At 47.8% G+C, this 22,112-nt stretch overlaps 1 protein-coding gene across 3 annotated transcripts in view; it reads left to right on the top strand.

Moving 5' to 3' along the window:
* Window positions 1-7,171: 7,171 nt before the first annotated feature.
* Window positions 7,172-22,112, top strand: part of LOC139061146 (phospholipid-transporting ATPase ABCA3-like) — a 131,574-nt gene continuing 116,633 nt past the window's right edge. For all 3 annotated transcript variants that reach the window (XM_070540769.1, XM_070540768.1, XM_070540767.1), the window contains exon 1: window positions 7,172-7,315. In XM_070540769.1, the coding sequence (XP_070396870.1) occupies window positions 7,306-7,315 (10 nt within the window). In that variant the 5' untranslated portion in view covers window positions 7,172-7,305. The remainder of the gene's footprint in view (window positions 7,316-22,112) is intronic.

The following is a 22,112-nucleotide window of genomic DNA, read 5'->3' as shown; positions in this document are numbered from 1 at the left end:
TCTATTCAATTCTGTTTTCGTAGAGGGCTTTGACCAAATGTTGGTAGTCTCAAAAAGCTTAGCACACGTTTGCTTTTGTATTTTGGAACTCTCGCTGGCAGCAGCTTTTACACAACACCGTGCGACATTGGCAGCATCGACATGGTGTCGAGTGCATCTAGACAAAGAATATTTAAATAAAAGCGAGAGGCCTCTCGGGAGAAGTGAATAAGGAAAAGACGGTACGAAGTGTGGCTCACTATCACTTCCAAAGCTCCGTTATTAGGTGCCTAATGTTAGCGTGTGGCTGGGCCCTATCCTGAAACGTCCTTGCCACGTTGGGGTGGTAGTATACTTTTTAAGGCCTTTTGCAGCCTTCAAAGTGGGGCTTGGGTTACACATTTGTGCACATCACTTGCCAACCACGTTGTGGCATGACCAGGCGTGTGCCCTGATGCTTTGGACATGGCTTCGGAAAAGGCTTGTGTGCCTGCGAAAACCAATTGGGGCTTGTGAGGCATGCTGGGTGTACCACGTGGCTTGAGGGCGGCGTGTTTTATTTATTTATTTATTTTATTGTACCCTCAAGACCGAAGTATTACAGAGGGGAGTGGGTAAAAAAAACAACTAAAACAAAGCAGCAATAAACAACAAATGTGATTAGTTGATTGCATCCGGGAGTGCTGATAAGGCCGAACGAAACTTTGAGTTGTCCTTGTTTGCGACAACTGCGCCGGGAAGGTGGTTCCATTCCTGAGAGGTCCTAGGAATGAATGATTCGTTACAGGTTCTGGTGCGGCACTGAATGATTCCAACGTTATGGCTATGGTCGATGCGAGAGGAAATGTAGGTAGGAGGTGATATTAGATTATCGCGTAGGTACGAATTGTGGAAATATAGTTTATGAAATAAAGCTAGGCGAAAGCACTTGCGCCGGGCTGAGAGAGGAGCAAGCAGCAAAGAGTTTTCATGGCAGTTACGCTTGATGTACGGCTGTAGTTGCTATGAATGAAACGTACGGCATTGTTTTGGATTAGTTCGAGTGATTGAGTCAGGGTTTCGAGGTGCGGGTCCCAGATGGATGAAGCGTACTCCATTTTACTCCTAATAAGCGTTTTGTATAGAATTAATTTTAATGATGTAGGAGCAGAAGAAAAGTTTCGGCGAAGATAACCTAGCATGCGATTAGTACTGTTAATTACGTTGTCGATGTGCAACGACCAGGAAAGTGATGAGGTTATGTGGACGCCTAGGTATTTATACGATGTTACGACCTCCAGGGGAGTATCATTAAGGTAATAGTTCGGTGGAGGAATATGGCTGCGAGTTACACGCATACATTTACATTTGCTTACGTTAAGTTGCATTAACCATACGTCACACCAGTTAGAGATAGCGTTTATATCTTCTTGTAAGAATTTGTTATCAGATTTGTCCGAGATTTCACGGAGGATAACACAGTCATCTGCGAAAAGGTAAATGTTAGAACAAACGTCACTGGGTAAGTCGTTAATATAAATTAAAAAAAGAAGAGGGCCTATAACAGATCCTTGGGGCACACCAGAGTCTACAGGATTAGATGAGGACATATGATTTTCAACCACAACATACTGTGACCGATTAAATAGAAGATGTTCAAGCCATGCTAACAGGTGAGGATCAAGATTAAGTTTACTAAGTTTAAATAGAAGTAATTTATGGCACACTTTGTCGAAGGCCTTGGCGAAATCAAAGAAAACACAGTCTGCGAAAGAACCTTTGTCGAGAATAAGATGAAGGCTGTGAGTAAAAGAAAGAAGTTGGGTTTCACATGACAAGCTTTTTCGGAAACCATGTTGTGCTTTTGTAAAAAATGAATTATTGTGTAAGTGCTTAGCTAAATGTGAGTACAGAATATGTTCAAGAACCTTGCAAGGAATGCTTGTGAGGGAAATGGGGCGGTAGTTGAGTGGCGAATGTTTGCTACCGGACTTATGAAGTGGGACCACCTTCCCGACCTTCCAATCTGTAGGTAGCCGATGGGTATCTAAGGATTGCTGAAAAATTTTCGGAAGCAGAACAGATGAATAAACAACAGTATTTTTCAGGAATTTCGCGTTAACCAAATCAGCACCAGGACTTGATGACAACTTAAGACCTCTGATTACATTTTCGACCCCAAGAGGTTCAATGATAATAAAGTCCATAGGTGGGTAATTGCAAGACTCGAGGGTTGGAAGCACAGGGTTACTACATACGATAAAGTTGTTACAGAACACAGAGTTAAGGATATGGGGACATACATCTTCGGGTACCGGTGAACCGTTGGAATCAATCAACGTGATTGAATTATCTCTCTGCTGTAGCTGCAAACTATAGAGGTGCAAATGACAGTGCTAAATAGGCACTGGAAGGCATGTCTGTGTGCGTGAACAGATTGCCTTTTCTGGTTCTGTCTTGCCTCCTATCCTCAGCCTTAGTTGCGACTGGTGGTGCATGACATACTGGAATGTCACTATCCAGGAGTGCATCTCGTGAAGTATTCAACATGCTTTGACAATTTTTTCTGCTTTACGGGCGAAAAACACCCCATACATTGGGATTCGGTGTCGGCGGAGTTTTCGGGTCCACTCCGCCATGGCTGATCAAGCACCAGCAATTCATGACACCCCTAGCTTTCGCCTGCTGTTCTCCGCTACGCTCATCAAAACTGAGAGCTGGGGGAGTTGGTGTGCTTCCATCTTCACGAAAAAGTGCGCAAAAAAGAATATAGACAAGAACAAGAAAATCAACAAACACAGGCGCTACTCCCAACCAAGAGTTTATCTCTAAAGAAACAGAATAAGTAGAAAACTGCTGAAAGGAGAACAACTACCCTCTCAAGTGTGCACGAGAAAAACGAAAATAACACACGTGGGAACAGCTAAGCTGGCTAATCAAGAGCTGATATGCACAAACTCCCGAAGGCAAGACACTTCTGCCTGTGACAAGGCCATCGAGGGTTGGCTGATGCATCTGCTACCCTCCGAAGACATGTAAAAGGCTTCCATTATTTCTCTTGTTTTTTGCGCTCTGTGCCTGCAAAAAATCTCAGTTTTATCAAAAACGGGTTTGCGCAATCCTAAGCGGCAATGAACCTCCAAATCTGCACTAATCTCTTTCTTCACATTGAGCGCATGTTTAATCTTGGCACTTCCGGTCTATACACACGACAGTTGCGCGTAGCTGTTTGTGGCCTCCGAGGTCAAAACATAGTGTAGATACCGTGGCTACTACCGGATGCCGTAAAGTCATTGGCAAAAATTTCAGAGTACCTCAAAGGTGCGCGGCAGGCCGGCAACATAGGGCGGCGGCACGCATTAGCCCTCGCGCCACCAAGTTGCAGGCGTGGGTAGGAGGGAGAAGGAGAACAAGACAGCTTGTTCATTCCTGTGGGTTATGCGCTTACTCGACAATCATCGTGGATGGTCTCCGTAGAATTTTTTAGAGCGCAGCTCTTGGACCCCCATTCCTACGTTGAGCGTCGGCATGTGTCGGCGTGCCCCAGCGTCCCTCGTAACCGAGCACAGCGAAGGATGAAAGAACTGGTGAAGACGGCAATAAACGAAGGGAAGCGAAGGAGGAGAGTATGGCGAAAAGGTGAGAAGACAAGCATAGTGTCTCGCAAGATGGGCCCTGCAGTGACGATGACACTGGAGTAGCATGCGTCATACATGTGGAAACAAAGCGCTGCATGAACGGAGGTCTGACTGCTGCGGCTTCTGTGAATTGCGCCCAGGCGTCACCCAAGCGCTGCCTCTCGTGACCTCCCGATTAGCAAGGCAGTCGCGCCACATTTCGCTTCGTTTGCAACGTGCCACATGAGACAGATGGTCCACACCAGCCATTAATGTATCGTAATATGGAAATGCTTTTAGAGCTGCGCTCAAATTTCTCATTAGGGACTGTCGTAATAGTCGGTTAATTTCTTTCTATTTTCTAATGCGTGCTTGTGATTTTCTTACTGATTTAGCGAAGAAATAAGTCATTTGAAGAACATGCTCCACATTCTAAGAACTTGTGGACAGCGCTTCAATTACGCGAAACGTAAGCATATTTTTGCATATCAGCATAAATAAATATGTGTACTTATGTGCTTTTAATGTATACTTTCACTATTTTGGCATAACCAAACTTGCAGGGAATTTGCAGCTCTGATACTGTTATCTTGCCGACGTAAGCAGCTGTGTGTGTGCGTGTGTGTGTTTGAAATAAAATACAATCAAATTTATTTCGACATACAACTGTTGCTGAGGGCCGTGGACAAAAAGCCAGCAAGGCGTGACATGGTCAATGGGGCTGTTTTACAGGCAGCAATAAATACAGCAAAGGATGAGTACAGTTGAACATAAGAGAAATGGAAAAATAGAATTTACACACTAATAACTGTGTAACATTTTTCTGTATAACTACGAGGAAGTATTAGAAGAAAGTAAAGCATACATGATCAGTAATTCTCATAAATACAGCTAGCCACCAATACATCACAAAATGCACAAGAAATAATAACAAAATATGCAGCACTATGTACATCAGTATTATAGGACACTATATATGGCATATTTCATGTAGTAGCATACACAGAAGGATTTGATATGCTCACTACAAAAAATCATACAAGAATTGCACCTCATCAAAGAACCTTCAAGCGTCTGTGTACACATTCGTGGCTAGATATATTTATTCTAGCACAGAAATAAGCATTATGTTATGTTTGCCTTGTTTAAATGGTAGGGCAGTCGAAAACGTAGCATTTGATAAGCATAGTTTGTTCTAGACTTCGGTATAGTTCCCATATTTCAGAGCTCCTTGTATTGAATGCCTTATGTTTTGCTATTAAGTTAGAAATTAAGTTAAAATTATTGATTCTGTTCAGGAAGTCTAGAGAAGGTGAGTTTACCACAGCATCCGTTCAATTCCCGTTCCATTCTTCTGCTATAACTGAGGGAATAAAGCTATATTTATAGCATCGATTGCGTTCCAGTCGGATAGCAATAAACACTTTATGGTGGTGGAGGCTGTGGCGTAGCTAGGTCGTCTGGCACCCGGTGCCCATAGGTCCTCTGTCACCCCCCCCTCCCACACCCCACCCCCCGGGTGTAGCCGGCGGAGAGAGGGGCGTCTTCGGATGTATATGACCTCCCACCCCACCCCCCCACTGGCCCCTTGCAACCGGGGCCCACGGCCCCCCGGCCCCCCCTGTTGCTACGCCACTGGGCGGGGGAAATTTTCATTAGTCTTAACTTGAAAATAATTTGTGTGGTCAATCTTAACCTGCACCGCTATCCTGTACGCGTTCGAAAAGCCGACGTTCGGTTTCGTCTCACTCGATTGGCCCATAGATTGACTTAGGCCGCGATATCGGTGCGGCCTGGACAATCGCATAAGGCGAAACCGAACATAGTCTATTCGAACACGTAGAAGATTCGTCTATTCGAACACGGCCCTGCTGAAGTATAATTTAGAAAAAAAAAGAAAAAAGAAACTTAAGTCTTTCATAAGCAGTTGTACACTCGAGCGAAGGAAGGTCAGCAATCCTACACAACACTTAGTGTAAGTAACAATGACGGTACTTGTATACAAAATTGTGAAGCAAGTCTGAATTCTGTCTATCTTGGTCATATCAGTGTATGTGGATCCCATATTATTTCCGCGTGTTCAAAGAAAGGTTCAACTAATGTTTTGTTGGCTAAGCATTTAATATCAGAAGTAGCGCTTTTTAAGTTTCGCCTATATATGGCCCATATAACCTTACTGCCTTTACCACATACGTTATCTATGTGGACATTCCAGCACAGATCGCATGTAAATGTGACGCCGATATATTCAATTTTTTTAATGTTCCCAAAAGTATACTGATAATTGAGAACATTCTTTTTCTAGACAAAGTCATGCATATACTGTTTTATTTGGATTGAGTTTCATTTGCCAGGTGTCGCACCCAGGTTTAATGAATGACATGACATAACATGATATAAAAGTCGCAGTTTCGCCCAAAAGGTAAAGTGTTGATTGAAAGCAAATTAGTAGACAGCTATACGAAGTAAGGATAGTGGTTATATCGGCCGTATAAACTTGGAAACATTCGCTTACTGCATGGTGTCAGCGCGCACAAGCATACAATAACACATCACACTCGATGAGCGCGGACACTCGCTGTCAAAGCGCTCTGGCGAGCAAGTGCGGCAGCAGCAGCGAGCGAAGTGACCTTCGTGCCGTATATCGCTTCAACGCAGCAGCGGCTAGAACACGGCGCGCACAAAGGTATGAGCAGCTTGTAGATCCATGTCAAGATACGGCGCAAAGTATATGCACTCATTGGCGAAGTCGAAGCCGCACCCCCTCTGCCTCCCGCGCTGCCTGCCCCTTTCCTTCATGTATGGCGCGCGAGTTTCAGCTGCGGTCATCAGTTTCCCTTGAGTGCAGTCACGAAATGCGCAGTTGCTGCCAGAGCACAACACCGCGCCCCCTTCCCTTCCTCACTCCCATCCCCCCGCTGCCTTTCGCGCTACGGAAAACGGCGTGTTTGCTCTCCGCTTTCTCCGCGCGCGCCAGACTGAGCCGCGATCGTCGGCTTCCCTCGCGTACTTTCGCTCGCACATACAGCATACGACGCGCGGCAACGCTGTTATCGCCCTCGGGCTTTGTTCGGAACATCACGGCGACGGCGACGGCAAAAATGCGCTTGGAGTGTCCATATAATTGCTATCGCAAAAAAAAACAACGTGCGCTATTGTGAGAAACACTTCGCCTTTCTTTCATTAGGCGCCGGAATGAGAACTGTTATCACAGTTGACATACTGGCTCATTTTTTGCGCATTACAGATCTGCGAGTCTTCTTTGGCGTGGTTGACCGGGGACTCAGTTGGACTCCGACAGCAACGACTTGCTTTCTCTCTCTCTCTCGAAGTTTTCTTCATTCGGATGGCGTGACATGTTTTACGACAGCTGATGAGGATTATATGATCACTTGAGCAGTGTCGAGAAAGTGATGATCATAACCGTAAGGGTTAATTAACCCCATTCCAATTTAGTATCCTCTACGCGACCGTTTATTCAAGCACCCGATTGGCGGCCAATGCCCCACCGTGGGTATTCGCCACGATCATCATCAACAACAACTACTACACCGACCCACTGCCTCGTTGCAACGTGGCGCGTGTGCCGTGCGCGAGACACTAAGCCTGGTGCCAGGCACGCGGCGGTCGGCGAGCTCCGTGGTCGTTCGAACGCAGCGCGGTGCAACGAAGGAAACAGCTTCGGCTCAGCTGAATTTACCGGGCAACAGGAATCCACCTCAGCGCCAAGATGCAGTTAGGTGAGTGGTGGCTCTCGACCTTTCCCGCGCAGCGCCAGCAATTCTCGCTTAAGATTACGAGTGCTTAGGACGCATACTGCGAGCTGCAAGCATTCATAATCGGGTACGTACGGCGCTCGTCATTGTGAGAATCCAGCTACAACCATTCCATAATGTCAAAGGAGCTTGCAGTTGCAAGAAGCTTTTTTCTGCCATGGCAGTTACGAGATGGGGAATCGGTGTATGCGGTTCACCAGCTCTAACTTCACACCGAAGTACCGTTACGGGAGGAGCGCGCCAATCCAACTGAAGTGCCGTGGCGTATTGAATTTTTTTCCTCAGGGGAGGGGGGAAGAGTACTCACTTGACGAGCGATGGGGGAAAAGGTGAGAGGGGTCTGGGAAGGCCGCGTACGGACAAATTCAGGGGAAGGCGCAGGGGGAAATGTGCCCAGGATGTCACCCATCGCTACGCCGCTGCTGCTACGTTACCTATAGTGTGAAGTGCTGTCACGCTGTAGCGAGCGTGAAGAACGACGCAATGTCAAAATTGTGAGTTTCGAATTCAACATCTTTTCGGGCTGAACTTGTGCCCATCAAAACAGGCGACAGTTAAGCGCAACGATAGCGGCGAGCCAATTCGCGATCATCGAGATTCTGATTAGAACGAAAAAGCTGAGCTAGTTGGTAAGGATTCCTAATTGCAAGAAGGAAGGCGTGCCGACACGGACTCAACAGGCCCATCAAGAACAACAATTTTACTAGCTGTCGTATGGGTGTGGTATATAAAGTTCCCTTTAGCTGTGGACATTTCTACGTAGTGCAAACGGGGTGGTGTATCAATCAGAGGCTAATGAAACATAAAAGGTCGTTAACCGGTGGATCGCCTTCTAATCTTTCCTTACATTGCCAAGACTGCCAATACTGTAACTGCACGGCTAAGTTAGATGGATGTGCGATATTGTACAGGCATAGGAATGAAGATACGCGTGCCTTACGGTCGAGGCATGGCATATCGATAATGGCGGAAGTGCGTGCGTGAGCCAGCCTTCGATTGCATCAGAACGGCAAGTTGGGCCACTTGGTTGGGATTCATGGTAAGGTTTGTAACAGCGCACCCAAGACAAGCGCAACAGAAGAACGTGTCGTCGTTTTATTTCTTCTGTTGTCCTTGTCTTGGGTGCGCTGTTACAAACCTTACCATGAGCCTTTGATTACCTTACATGAGGAAGAGATCCAATGCCTTAACAGTTATCTCTCACGTAGACCGGTACGTGTACGCAATTGACACGGGGTGCTACCTTTCTACAGCATGCGCAGATGAGTTTTGTGTCTTGTTTTTTTTTTTCGCCCCAGTGCTTCCTTCACTTGATAGTCGGTGTTCGTGTTGCCTACTACTCTCCTCTTGTGTCGAGTTTGCACGCCTTAACCCTTCTTTTTGTTGAGAATATGATCCCATCTGTTCGGTGGTTTATATAGGCTATTTAAACTTGACTCGTCCAACGTTCCAGCGTAATCGCAGGCGCACGCGCACGTTCTAACAAGTACAGACGCAGCCACTGCTAGCGGGAACACGGGAGCCCATGGCAGTACTCCGCGGAGCTCCACCGCCAGCGCCTCGCGAAATCCTGCGGCGCATGCGCAATCGACAAAGCGATGGCCGAAGAACCCCGGGCGTCATCTGATACGGTCCCTCCCCTTCGCTACGTTATAGTGAACTAGCACACTGTAGCTATGTTAGGCGCGCGCGCGTTGTCGTCTAAACATAGGTCGCACGCACTACCGGCTCCAAGTATTTATGCAAGTGCTGCGAAAGCCAAATGTACGCAGAATGATTCATGATGCTGCATCCAGGCACACAGAATTAGGAATCTCACTAATAGTCTCACTAATAATCTCACGGAGTTTTTCATTTTCTAAAGATTATTTTAAACTTTCTTTTATTGCGTTGTAAAAAAAGTAATGCCGATTTCAAAATTCCATGCTTTTAATTTATTCGAAAATAAAGGGAAATTATAACTTTCCGAGAACTACGCCTGGCACCGTGGCAAGTCCACTTGGGCGACGATCGGAGCAGCGATCCGATTATGTGCAAACAGCTGTAGGGAAAGCAGCTCGGGCGGTATTCTTGGGTGATTATCCTCGCGAATGTTTTCACTTTATTGCTATAGTGCGTGACTCGGCATCAGACTATATAGTGATGCAAGCAACCCAAAAAAACAAAAATTGCAAATTTCGGGAAGAAACGTTTCTGTTTCTCGTTTTTTTGTCAACCAAGATAAAATTGGAAAAAGAAAACAGAGCTTCCCCGCAGACTTCTTCCGTTGCGATGCGACTCCTTTCGGCGTGTCTAAATGTTTGGTCAAAACAATTAGTTTGAGAGTCCGCGAAGCACCTCGATCCGACCAAGTGGTGGCAAGGACTTTGCTTCAACCGACCCTTGAGCCCCCTCGTCTGTCGTGTATTGCAGATTCCCCACTTCTTCTGTGGCATGAAAAAGGAACTGGTGCGAGTTCGGAAATGTGCACGCCAAGCTACGTACGCGACACGATCGCAAGGGATGGCGACTTGTGTACATACGCGCACTCGAATGCAAACGTCCTGAAGGCTTCTTCCGCTGCACAGCGAAGCGTTGACACGTCAAGGGGAAATAAATTGGACACAGATTGACACAAATGTCGGTATTGACGCCTTGATGTGAAATCAGTGCCTTGACGTCAAATCGTGCCCAGAGTTTCAACCCGGAAGCTCCTGCTGGGACTTTTGTGGTGCAATAATGTAAGATTAAGAGATTTATACAGTACCAGGGGCACCCACAACGATAATGGAAGAGAGAATAGTCTAGAGGAATTCGAAATCCCACAAGTAACGCCGGAAGAAGTAAAGAAAGCCTTGGGAGCTATGCAAAGGGGGAAGGCAGCTGGCGAGGATCAGGTAACAGCAGATTTGTTGAAGGATGGTGGGCAGATTGTTCTAGAAAAACTGGCCACCCTGTATACGCAATGCATCATGACCTCGAGCGTACCGGAATCTTGGAAGGACGCTAACATAATCCTAATCCATAAGAAAGAGGACGCCAAAGACTTGAAAAATTATAGGCCGATCAGCTTACTGTCCGTTGCCTACAAAGTATTTACTAAAGTAATCGCAAATAGAATCAGGAACACCTTAGACTTCTCTCAACCAAAGGACCAGGCAAGATTCCGCAAAGGCTACTCAACAATAGACCATATTCACACTATTGATCAGGTGGTAGAGAAATGTGCGGAATATAACCAACCCTTACATATAGGTTTTGTTGATTATGAGAAAGCGTTTCATTCAGTCGAAACCTCAGCACTCATGGAGCCATTACGGAATCGGGGTGTAGACGAGCCGTATGTAAAAATACTGAAAGATATCTATAGCGGCTCCACAGCCACCGTAGTCCTCCATAAAGATAGCAACAAAATCCCAATAAAGAAGGGCGTCAGGCAGGGAGATACGATCTCTCCAATGCTATTCACAGCGTGTTTACAAGAGGTATTGAGAGACCTGGATTGGGACGAATTGGGGATAAGAGTTAATGGAGAATACCTTAGTAACTTGCGATTCGCTGATATTGCCTTGCTTAGTAACTCAGGGGACCAACTGCAATGCATGCTCACTGACTTGGAGAGGCAAAGCAGAAGGGTGGGTCTAAAAATTAATCTGCAGAAAACTGAAGTAATGTTTAACAGTCTCGGATGAGAACAGCAGTTTACGATAGGTAGTGAGGCACTGGAAGTGGTAAGGGAATACATCTACTTAGGACGGGTAGTGGCCGCAGATCCGGATCATGAGACTGAAATAATCAGAAGAATAAGAATGGGCTGGGGTGCGTTTGGCAGGCATTCTCAGATCACGAACAGCAGGTTGCCATTGTCGCTCAAGAGAAAAGTTTATAACATCCGTGTCTTACCAGTACTCACGTACGGGGCAGAAACCTGGAGGCTTACGAACAGGGTTCTACTTAATTTGAGGACGACGCAACGAGCTATGGAAAGAAGAATGATAGGTGTAATGTTAAGGATAAGAAAAGAGCAGATTGGGTGAGGGAACAAACGCGAGTTAAGGACATCTTATTTGAAATCAAGAAAATAAATGGGCATGGGTAGGATATGTAACGAGGAGAGAAGATAACCGATGGTCATTAAGGGTTACGGACTGGATTCCAAGGGAAGGGAAGCGTAGCAGGGGGCGGCAGAAAGTTAGGTGGGCGGATGAGATTAAGAAGTTTGCAGGGACAACATGGACAACATTAGTACAAAGGCGGGGTTGTTGCACAAGTATGGGAGAGGCCTTTGCCCTGCAGTGGACGTAACCAGGCTGATGATGATGAATGTAACAATTATATTTTTTTCAGTGTTAGAGAAATAAATTTGTCGGATTTTTTCATAGCTCGGAATGCAATCGTCCTTTCTTTTCCAATTTTTCTGAAAAATAAAACTCGAAAGAAACCAGAAGTGTAGTACAGTCGAACGCATCTATGACGAACTGCTTGGGGCGTCCGAAATCACTCGAGGTCATTGCGTTCTGTGGGCGTTCGTTGCAGAGGTGCTCGACTATAGTTGGCGTCGGTATGAGAGAAGCGTGCGTACGGTTTCAACATAGCGCCGACGTGCCTGCTGCACGCGTCACATGGTCGATCCCACCATGTCCGTACGATAACGTGATAACAGTGAAGGCTAATGCTGCCATTGGAGCCGAGTAAGGCACGTGCAAGTCTGCGTGTTATCGCTCATAACCACTGCAGGGACTCGGGCAATCTCTGTAGCCGATTGACAAATACATCGTCCTTGTATGATCACCGAGTAAATTAGCGCAGTCTTCATGGACCTTTTCAAAAGCAGCGAAAGAATGTTAGCTCAGTATCTACCATGCAAAGCTCTTAGAGAGCACAAACGCGATGTTGAAGGTCATATTTGGCACGAACGGCGTATTTGAGAGCCGAGAAAAAAAATGATCGACGTCGATCCTCATTTGCAACAAAAACCGCATTACGTCACCGTGATTGTCACCGTGTTGATTTGATATTGTTGTGATCCTTGTAGTGACGTATGTTGACATCAAAAAAAGGTTCATTCAACAGCTGCACAGATGCCCGTCGGCCGCTGGAACACAAACCCTGTGGCATGCACCCAACGGCCGCATGAATACATGACCCTATGAATAACCTTTTAACATTCGTTAGCCGGTAAAATGGTGGTCAACCGAAAGAGATAAACAAGTAGACGTGTAAGTATTGAGGATATTAAACATAAAAAAGTGCACGCCTTTGTGTGGCATGAGGCTGCAAATAGTGAGTGAAATAATCCGGGCGATTTCTTAAGGAATCTCCTTAACGAAAAGCTAACTCTAATCTTGAACAATTCGTTTTCTTGGCTTAATACTTAAGGCCAATATCTCAGTTTCAGCATTTCCCGCACCCACGTAGTTTCGCTGTTTCAACCTTCATAAGGCTTTTCTCTAGCTCATGCTATAGGTAAGCATGCAAATCGTATGTCAAATGGGAGAGCCACTAGTTAAAGTATATACCGAGAGCCTTCTGGCACTGTCGGTCAAAGCCAGGACACCGGGTGTCGGTTGGCGCAAAGCGCGTGCACGCATCGGCTGCCGTCACAGAGCGAACATTTCTTCGCGCAACCATCCGGGCTTTCCTGACCGTGGCTGCCGAGTGCGGCCCCTTTCTTGGCCGACATTTAATGCAATTTAAATAGGTGCTCCAGGACGCGATCTAGCTTTGGTCGCCCAGCGCAGAAGCCCGATGCTGCAACCATTGGGACCACAAATCACGCGCATAATTCTATCGTGCCGATGCCAACTGGCTCTTTAAGGCCGCATATGCCACATTACGTAGCACGGTTGCACTCCAGTTTCCTTTACGCCAAAGACGTATGCGAATGGAATGGACAAATTTGTGGTGATTAACCGCTTCACGTAATCTCTGCTTCACGTAGGTTCTAAGTTGCGCGTGCGTTCCGCTTAGTGTATTTCAAATGAGAACAACACGATCATTGCTCGATGCAGCAGCAAATAGGCACCGGGCGGCCGTCGCGAGGCGCCAGCGGCGCATCAGCGATGGATGGACGGATGTTATGATGTCCCCTTTGGAACGGGGTGGTTGGTTGCGCCACCAAGCTCTTGCTATTATACTGCCTAATGTCCTGCCCACGTTAAAAAAGAAAAAAAAACCACTATGAACTCTCGCCACCAAATTTCCTGACCCCCTATTTTGAACATTGCTTTTGTACGTCTCCGTTTTTTTTGTCCTTTCCCTGCGTTTCTACCACCAATCTTCCAATCGTTTCTTGCTAATCCCTATTGCCAGATATGTTTACTTTACATGTTAATAGAGTCAGGAAGCGCCTTGTCCTGTCTCTATTTGTTCTTGTGTGCCGTCACTATTGGCGCTTCACCTATTGAAAATGTTTACTTTCCCCCTGATCTCGCTTAACCCAAGCGCTCGAAGGAGTCCAGTGGAGCCTAAATCGACAGCTGGGCAGATATCTTCACATTCTAATAAAACGTATTCCATCGTTTCCATAACTTTACCGCAGCAAGCACGTGCTTCTTCTTCCTTCTTATATCTAGCTTCATAGGTACTTGTTCTAAGGCCTCCCGATCTCGCTTGCAAAAGTAACGAGCTTCCCTTTGAGTTATCATAACTTTTCTTTCCAGATTTAGTTTTTTCTTCTTAAGTAGTTACTCATGGCAGGTTTCTTTTCCATTGCCGCCACGCATGAGATCATTTCAGCGTCTCTGACTTTCCACTTGACGTTCTTTGTTGCTGTGTTGCTCACCCTACAGGCCGCATACTTTCTGGTAAGCTTCCTAGTTCTTTTCCTGAATTGTGAATCATTGTTTTTCCTGTACAGCTATCTCAACACTCTCCCGTCCCATTTACTTTCTTCCACATTCCTCAGTCGTTCTTCATAACCACTCTTACTGTAAGCTAGCTTACCTCACTTCAAAACTAGTCCAACCCATATCACCCTGCACAGCTTCACTTGTAGTCTTCCCGTGAGCGCCTAGTGCGAGACGTCTCACTGACCATTGGTTGCCATCGAGTCCTGCTTGTGCCCCTGCCCGTGGTGCGAGCACGAACGGGCCGATATGGCCCATGTGCTTTGGGAATGCCAACGCGATGATGAAGAAGGACCAAGAGGAAGGGGGAAAACAGCAGGACCCTCCTCAGCGATGCACCCGGAGACCAGGAGTGGGCCGTCCAGCGGGCCAGAAACATTGCCGAGGATCTCGGAAGATTTTCCTCGGGCGATGAACCCCAGGCAGCCTAGCCCCGGGCACCAACAGCAATAACTGTTGGACAAATAAAGTTTATTCCTATCCTATCCTATACTATCCTATCCTATCCTATACTATCCTATCCTATACTATCCTATCCTATCCTATGCTATCCTATCCAAAAGTAAGTCCTGCAACCATTACACCTTTCCACATACCCGGGAGCACCTCGTACTTTTGTATTCCCATTGCGCTCTTTGCTTCATTATGGCTGCATTTCTCTTCCCCTTTACTGTTATTATTTTTTTACTGTGTTTCCATATATCTATTGCCTTCGTTTATCCATGTACCAAGGTATTTATATTATTTTAGCCGCCGTATTTCCTGGCCCTGTATTGCCACTGTGCTTTCACTGTTTTCATTGATTACCATAACACTTGATATTCAAAAACTAAACAGCACATCGCTGTTCCCCAGCGACGTGCTGGGGAACAACGCCGTCTGCGGCAGATGTCAGAGCACTGCCATTTGAAGCAGACGAGGGGACGAATGCGCTCACGGTTTAAGGTCTGACATACCGGAAAACGCATATCTGCTTTTGAGAAACGTCACCACTTGTGCGAGGCAGCCCACATTCATAGCACCATGCAGGTAGTATATAAACTAGAAAACTAGTGCGAAGTGCGATGCAAATGCCACCTACCAACTCAGCTTACCACGGTAAGCTTAGAGGTAGAGTTCCAGCATTTATTTTCCGTATGTCATTTTGCTGTGGACGTTAACATTGTCGCGTACTTAATCATGTAACCTCTGGGTATGTGCCGCAGGGGCCAACGGGCATCTGCCGCACTTGAATGAACCTATTTTGACGCCCAAATAGCGTCACTATAAATATCACAACATTACCCCGACACGGTGGCATTCATGTAGTGCAATCTTTCTTGCAAATGAGGATCGGCGTCAACGTTGTGGCTATTTTTTTTCGGCTCACAAAAAGCGCGTTATTGCGAAATATGTCCTTCAACATCGCGCTTGTGCTCTTTAAGGGGTTTTGCGTCGGTGATATTGAGCTAAGAGGCTTTCGCTGCTACCAAAGCCGTCCAAGAAAGCATTCCGATTTTCTCGTTGCTCATAAAATGACGAAGTATTTGTCAGAAGATTGCAGAGATTCCTAGAGTGACTGCTGTGGTTATGGGCGATAACACGCAGACTTGCCCGTGTATTATTCGGCTCCAATGGCAGTGCCAGCTTCGCATTTTTTGCAGCAGGCACAGCAGTCACCACTCACGTCTCTTCACCGGTCACTACATTGTCCAAAAAGTCGGGGTCCTCGTTCACATGATGAAGCAAATCCTGGCAGATTGCTCTCCTGTTGGCCTTTTGCTCCTCTGACAACCACTCGTGGCCCGAACTTCACGCACGCTTTCCTCACGGCTAAGTTTTCTTTCACCATCTCAAGAACTTGGGTTTGAGGAATGTTCATGTCATCAGCAATCATTCTGGTGGTCATCGTATGATCACTGTTCAGTTAATTTTTCACTCGCGACTTTTTTTCGGTTTTCTTCCTGGTCGAAGGGCGTCCGGATCGGTCGTCGTCTTCCACTCTTTCCCTACCTTCTCGGAACAGCTTGTGCCACTCAAAAACACGTAATGTGCCCATGGCAGCATCCCCGTAGGCCTCCTTAATGATGTCGTGAGTCTCTTTGCCCTTTTTACCAAGCGTTGCACAAAATATGATCACGTATCGCTGATCCAGCAAGCGGTCCATGATTCTCCATGACGAGGCGTTTCCACAGGAGTTCACAGTACAAGCGACTTGCTGTCTTGAACGGCCGAGCGCCGACTGCCGATTTTTCCCAGCATTCCCAATATCCCCTTTCACCGATCCTGCGCGCGCAGACCGCCTCTCGTCCGCCCGTTCGCTCAGGAAAAAAAACAGTCCTGCTACATTCAGAACAGACACTGTATACGTCACGTCCTACATAGCACGGGCTAGGGTAGGTGTGTGCGCTCTAGCTTCCATTAGGCCGCTGGAATTAATGACTCTTTTCCTTGTGTCATGACTGGAAGCTTGTCAGTTTGTCCCATTCTCGTCTCGTGGCAGTTAACGCTTTGGGACGGTTTGTTCAACTGCATCCCCGCCTCCGGGGTCGGCTCTCATTGCTCAGTTATTTGCCCATAGTAGAACGCTACGAAGACGCTGCGAAGCATAGGCGGCAAGTTTTCATTCTCGGGCCCGACCAGCTTTCCTAACCCCTATATATATGTATGTATAGGTGTCCCACGTAACTTGAGCCAAGATATTAAAAATGAAAGGCGCGTCGGAAGCGAATTGAACCGAACGCGTACGATTTGCACTGACCAATAGTTACTCAGGCAATTTTTTGTTTTCCCCGTGTCTCACTAATTATAATTAGGTTTAATTAGCCAACTTTCTAATTATTGGCTGAGCACCCCAAGTATTATACGCAGATCTGTAGAGCACCTTCAGAAACCATTGATCGAGTTATTTCCTGTACGATACGTCTCACGTAGTGCTTTTTTCCGGGTTGCAAAGGGTCATGGGACGAAGCCGTTGCGCAGTGGTATAGTGCTGCTCTCAGGCGTGCGTTCGGCGAACAAGGTCGGCTGCATCGTGACTGGCGACGGGGAAGCGGCAGGGCGTTCTTTATCTCCTCGGCAGCTCTTGGCCAGCTGCACGCATTGGCTTCGTCACCCGACGTGAGCCGACCTTGTTCACTGAACGCACGCTTGAGAGCAGCACGATACGACTGCGCAACCGCTACGTCACATGGCTCTTTTTTTATATGTCGCGGGCTTTCTTTGCAACCCGGAAAAAAGGACTACGTGAGACGTATCGTACATGAAATAACTCGATCGGTGGTTTCTGAAGGTGCTTACAAATCGGGGTATCATACTTGGGGTCCTCAACAAATAAAGAAGTTGGATGATCGAACTTACGGGGAATGATCGAGTTACGGGGAAAACAAAGAAAATTACCTGAGTTACTATAGGCCAGTGAGAATATATAAGTAATGTGACACATACACACACACACACACATTATATATATATATATATATATATATATATATATATATTGTTGCGTGCGAAGGAGACCGTTTGTAACCCTTACGGATGAAGGGGACCGTTTACTTGAAGTCGCGGAGGTGAGCGCAAGAGCGGTCAGCTGGTCTATCAACTGAGCGTCCTCCTCTTCTTCCTTCCTCCACCCGTGACCGCAAGCACGTTCACTGGTCTTCGTTTTCTTCATGCGTAACATTCCTCTCGTCGCAGACGAAGCCCGCCGGGCGAGTCAATCCATGTGTCTTGACGTGAACAATTTCAAGCGGGCGACATGAACCACTTGTGTCTTGGCAGCTCTTCTACCACTCGCCGTGAGGCGAGCTATGTTATAAGTGACTTCCGTGAGTCTGTCAATAATCACAAACGGTCCATCGTAGGTGGCCAAAAGCTTTTGGCATAACCCGCGTTTCCGTACTGGAGTCCACAGCCAGACTAAATCACCAGGGCGATAGGTTACCGGACGGTGGCGAATGTCGTAGCGTGCTTTTGATCTGTCCTGCGATGCCAAAGTGCGCAAACGAGCAATACGACGAGCTTCTTCGGCGAGGCAGAGAGTCTCGGCGACAGTGGGATTTTCGTGACTGCAGAAGGGGAAAACAGTGTCGATTGAGTACCGGGGTGGCCGTGCGTACAGCAGGAAGAAAGGGCTATAGCCGGTGGTCTCGTGCTTGGCGGTGTTGAACGCGTACGTGATAAAAGGCAGTACGTCATCCCAGTTCTTGTGGTCGGATGACACGTACATAGATAGCATGTTTACAATTGTTCGGTTGGTGCGCTCCGTAAGCCCATTCGTTTGTGGATGGTATGGTGTCGAGTGACGCAAGTGGGAATCACACAAACGAAGCAGCTCCTCTACGACGTCTGCTGTGAATTGTCGTCCACGGTCGCTGATGATCACGCGAGGCGGACCATGTCGCAGGATCACATATTGCAGCAGGAATGTTGAAACGTCAGTGGCAGTTGCGGAGGGCACTGCCGCCGTCTCGCAGTAGCGTGTGAGGTAGTCGACGCAAACAACTATCCAACGGTTTCCCTTGGCTGATTTTGGAAATGGGCCGACGAAGTCAATGCCCACTTGTTGGAAAGGCGTGCTTGGAGGCGGGATCCGCTGCAGAAGACCTGCTGGAGCAGTATATGGCCGTTTGTGGCGCTGACACTGCATGCAGCTGGCCACATACGTCTCAACAGATTGTCGCATTCCAGGCCAATAAAAGCGTTCCTGAATCCGGTAGAGCGTCCTCGCCGAACCTAGATGGCCAGACGTAGGGTCGTCGTGCATAGCACTCAGAATCGCTGTGCGAAGGCTCTCCGGCACCACTAGGAGAAAACGTGCGCCAGTGCTGGAAAAGTTCTTCTTATAGAGGAGTCCATCACGTACACAGAAATGGTTTGCTGTCGTCGAGGCGGTCGTAGCGGTGAAGAGCGGTGATAATTTACCGTCTTTTCGCTGTTCGGTTTTGAAGCAGTCGACGTCTGGAAAACGCGGCGACACAGAAGCCACGAGGTGATCGAAGTCGTCGGCGTCACAGTCCGTAGTACTAAGTGGCATACGCGAGAGACAGCCCGCATCAGCGTGTCGTCGACCACTCTTATAAGAGACGGTGAAGCTGTATTCTTGCAGTCGGAGCGCCCAGCGCGCAAGGCGGCCACAAGGGTCACGAAGATTCACAAGCCAACATAATGAGTGGTGGTCGGTGACCACTGTAAAGGGGCGTCCATACAGGTACGAACGAAACCGCTGAACCGCAAATATTACCGCGAGGCATTCTTGTTCCGTCACAGTGTAATTCTGCTCGGGCCTACTTAATGAGCGGCTTGCATATGCGATCACGTGTTCGCGGTCACAGTATCGTTGAACTAGGACGGCACCAATACCTATGCCACAGGCATCCGTATGGAGTTCTGTCGGAGCTGAAGGACTGAAGTGTTGAAGAACCGGTCGTGACGTCAGCAGGAACTTCAACTGACGAAAAGAAGAGTCGCACTCCGGAGTCCACTCAAAGGGGGTGTCCTTTCGTAGCAGGCATGTCAGCGGATACGCAACGTCGGCGAATTTAGGAATAAATCGGCGGAAATAGGAACAAAGCCCCAGAAAACTACGGAGCTCCTTGACACAGCGCGGTGCACTGAACGCTTCAACGGCTGCTGTTTTCTGGGGATCCGGGCAGATGCCATCCTTGTCGACGAGGTGCCCAAGCACAAGGGTTTGGCGGTCTCCGAAGTGGCATTTCTTAGAGTTTAACACTAGACCAGCGTTTCTGATGCAGTTCAGGACAATATCCAGACGCGAGTTGTGTTCGCTGAAGGTGCGGCCAAAGATGACGACGTCGTCGAGGTAGCACATGCAGATGTTCCACTTCAAGCCACGCAATACAGTGTCCATAAATCTCTCGAAAGTTGCCGGAGCGTTGCACAATCCAAATGGCATCACATTAAATTCGAAGAGCCCGTCAGGGGTTACAAAGGCAGTCTTCTCCTTGTCGTCAAGATGCATCGGAATTTGCCAATAGCCGGATCGTAAATCTACTGAGGAAAAGTAAGAGGCGGAATGAAGGCAGTCTATTGCGTCATCAATACGTGGGAGTGGGTACACGTCCTTTTTTGTTACAGCATTCAAACGGCGATAGTCGACGCAAAATCTCCAAGATCCATCTTTTTTTTTAACAAGAATCACTGGAGCTGCCCACGGACTTGCTGACTCTTGTACGACTCCCTTTTTAATCATTTCTTGCACTTGTTCGTTGATAATCTGGCGCTCTGATGGTGAAACACGATATGGCTTTTGTCTAATCGGATTTGCCGAACCCGTGTTGATGGTATGTCGCGTCCGAGACGCAGGGATTGCAGGTATATTGTCCTTCTGCGCAAAGTCGAATACCGAAACGTGCTTCGAAAGCACACCCACTAACGTTCGGCGTTCACTCGTGCTGAGCGATTTATTTACCATCGACAAAAGGGCCGTTTCCGAACTGTGGCCATCACGTTCTTCCGGCACATCTGTAAGTTCAGCCACTGATAAGGACGCGTGTTCCCTGGCGAAGGCTAATTTCATGCCATCTGATAGTATAACGGGCTCCTTAGAACAGTTTACGGTCCATAAGCCAGTGCGTCCACCTTTGATCGACACCACACAATGTGGCACCAACACATTCTTCTTCATACAGTTAAAGTGCATCGGTTCTACGGTAGCGTCGAAGCAGTCGGAATCGGCGCCGCAACAGACAACGGGAACGCAAACGGTAGATGATGCAGGTATGACCGTATCACCACAAACACACAGTGCAGTTTCGCGATCTACAGGGTTCTCCAGGAGTCCTGATGGAATCCTACCACTTAAGAATACTTTTCCTGTGCGGCAGTCGACAGTAGCACCACACTCCCGCAAGAAGTCCATGCCGAGAATAACATCATGAGTCGACCGAGGAATAATTACAAACTCTGTCGTAATAACATGGCCTCCCAAAAATACGTCAGCACTACACACACCAATAGGTCGCAATGGCTCACCACTCACTCCACAGAACTTTGAATCTTCGTCCCATTTAAACAAAACCTTTCGCCCTAACACGTGTTTAAACGAGACACTCATGACGGAAATTGTTGCGCCTGTGTCCACCAGAGCCATCACAGGGACATTATCTACAAGCACGCGCACTTTGTTTTTCAACATCAACACAGGAGGTATTTCTGTCAGTAGCACGTCTCCAGCGACCTCACCTCCATCGGCCGCGCTAGCTAGTTTTCCGGTGACGAAGGGGACGTGGTGCGATGCCGCGGTGAGGGAGAACGGGGAGCACGACGTTGCGGTGGGGGTGTCAAACTCCTGTCAGATGCCGGGGAGCGATTCCGGGAGCTGCTGAGCCAATACTCGTCGCCAGATGATACGTGTGCTGGCCACGGGGCAGCGTGCGACCGTTCGGAGGGCCGAGAAAACTCTGAGGGCTGGCCATACCACGTGGTCATACGCTGGTTGCAAAACCGCGATATATGACCCGGGACACCACAGGAATAACACACCGGGAGAGGTCGAAACCTTGGTTGTTCGTCGATGAAGCGGATATTATCATTTTCCCGCGTGTAGTGGGTTGGTTCGTGGCGTGTGTCACGACGATACATCGGGCGTCGAGTAGGCGTGCGTTGAGCGCGTTGGTCATAGCGCGGAGCCGGAGGGCGTGTTGTCATCCTCGGCTGTGGGGCTGCGCTGTACTCTACGGCCGCTGCGGTAACCATCGGTTGCCAAGGGGTCGAATGTGGCGTCGTCATAGCTTCACGTGACGTGTACACGCCATGGTGGTCAGCAGTTGAATGCAACTCCTCGCGGCGGGAAAGTTCCTCGCGGACGATCTGTCGGATGGTGGAAGGAAGGTCGAGGCAAGGACTCGTGTCCACACTGGCAACCGTCGTCACGTTTGCCAATCGACCAAACTTTGGCGCAATCCGACGCATCTTGAGCGTTTCAAAAGTTCTGC

The sequence above is a fragment of the Dermacentor albipictus genome, chromosome 6 (genome assembly GCF_038994185.2).
Source record: "Dermacentor albipictus isolate Rhodes 1998 colony chromosome 6, USDA_Dalb.pri_finalv2, whole genome shotgun sequence".
In the NCBI taxonomy this organism is placed as follows: Eukaryota; Metazoa; Arthropoda; class Arachnida; order Ixodida; family Ixodidae; genus Dermacentor; species Dermacentor albipictus.
The sequence above is the reverse complement of the archived record's forward strand: the minus strand, read 5'-3'. Positions and strand labels throughout refer to the sequence as shown.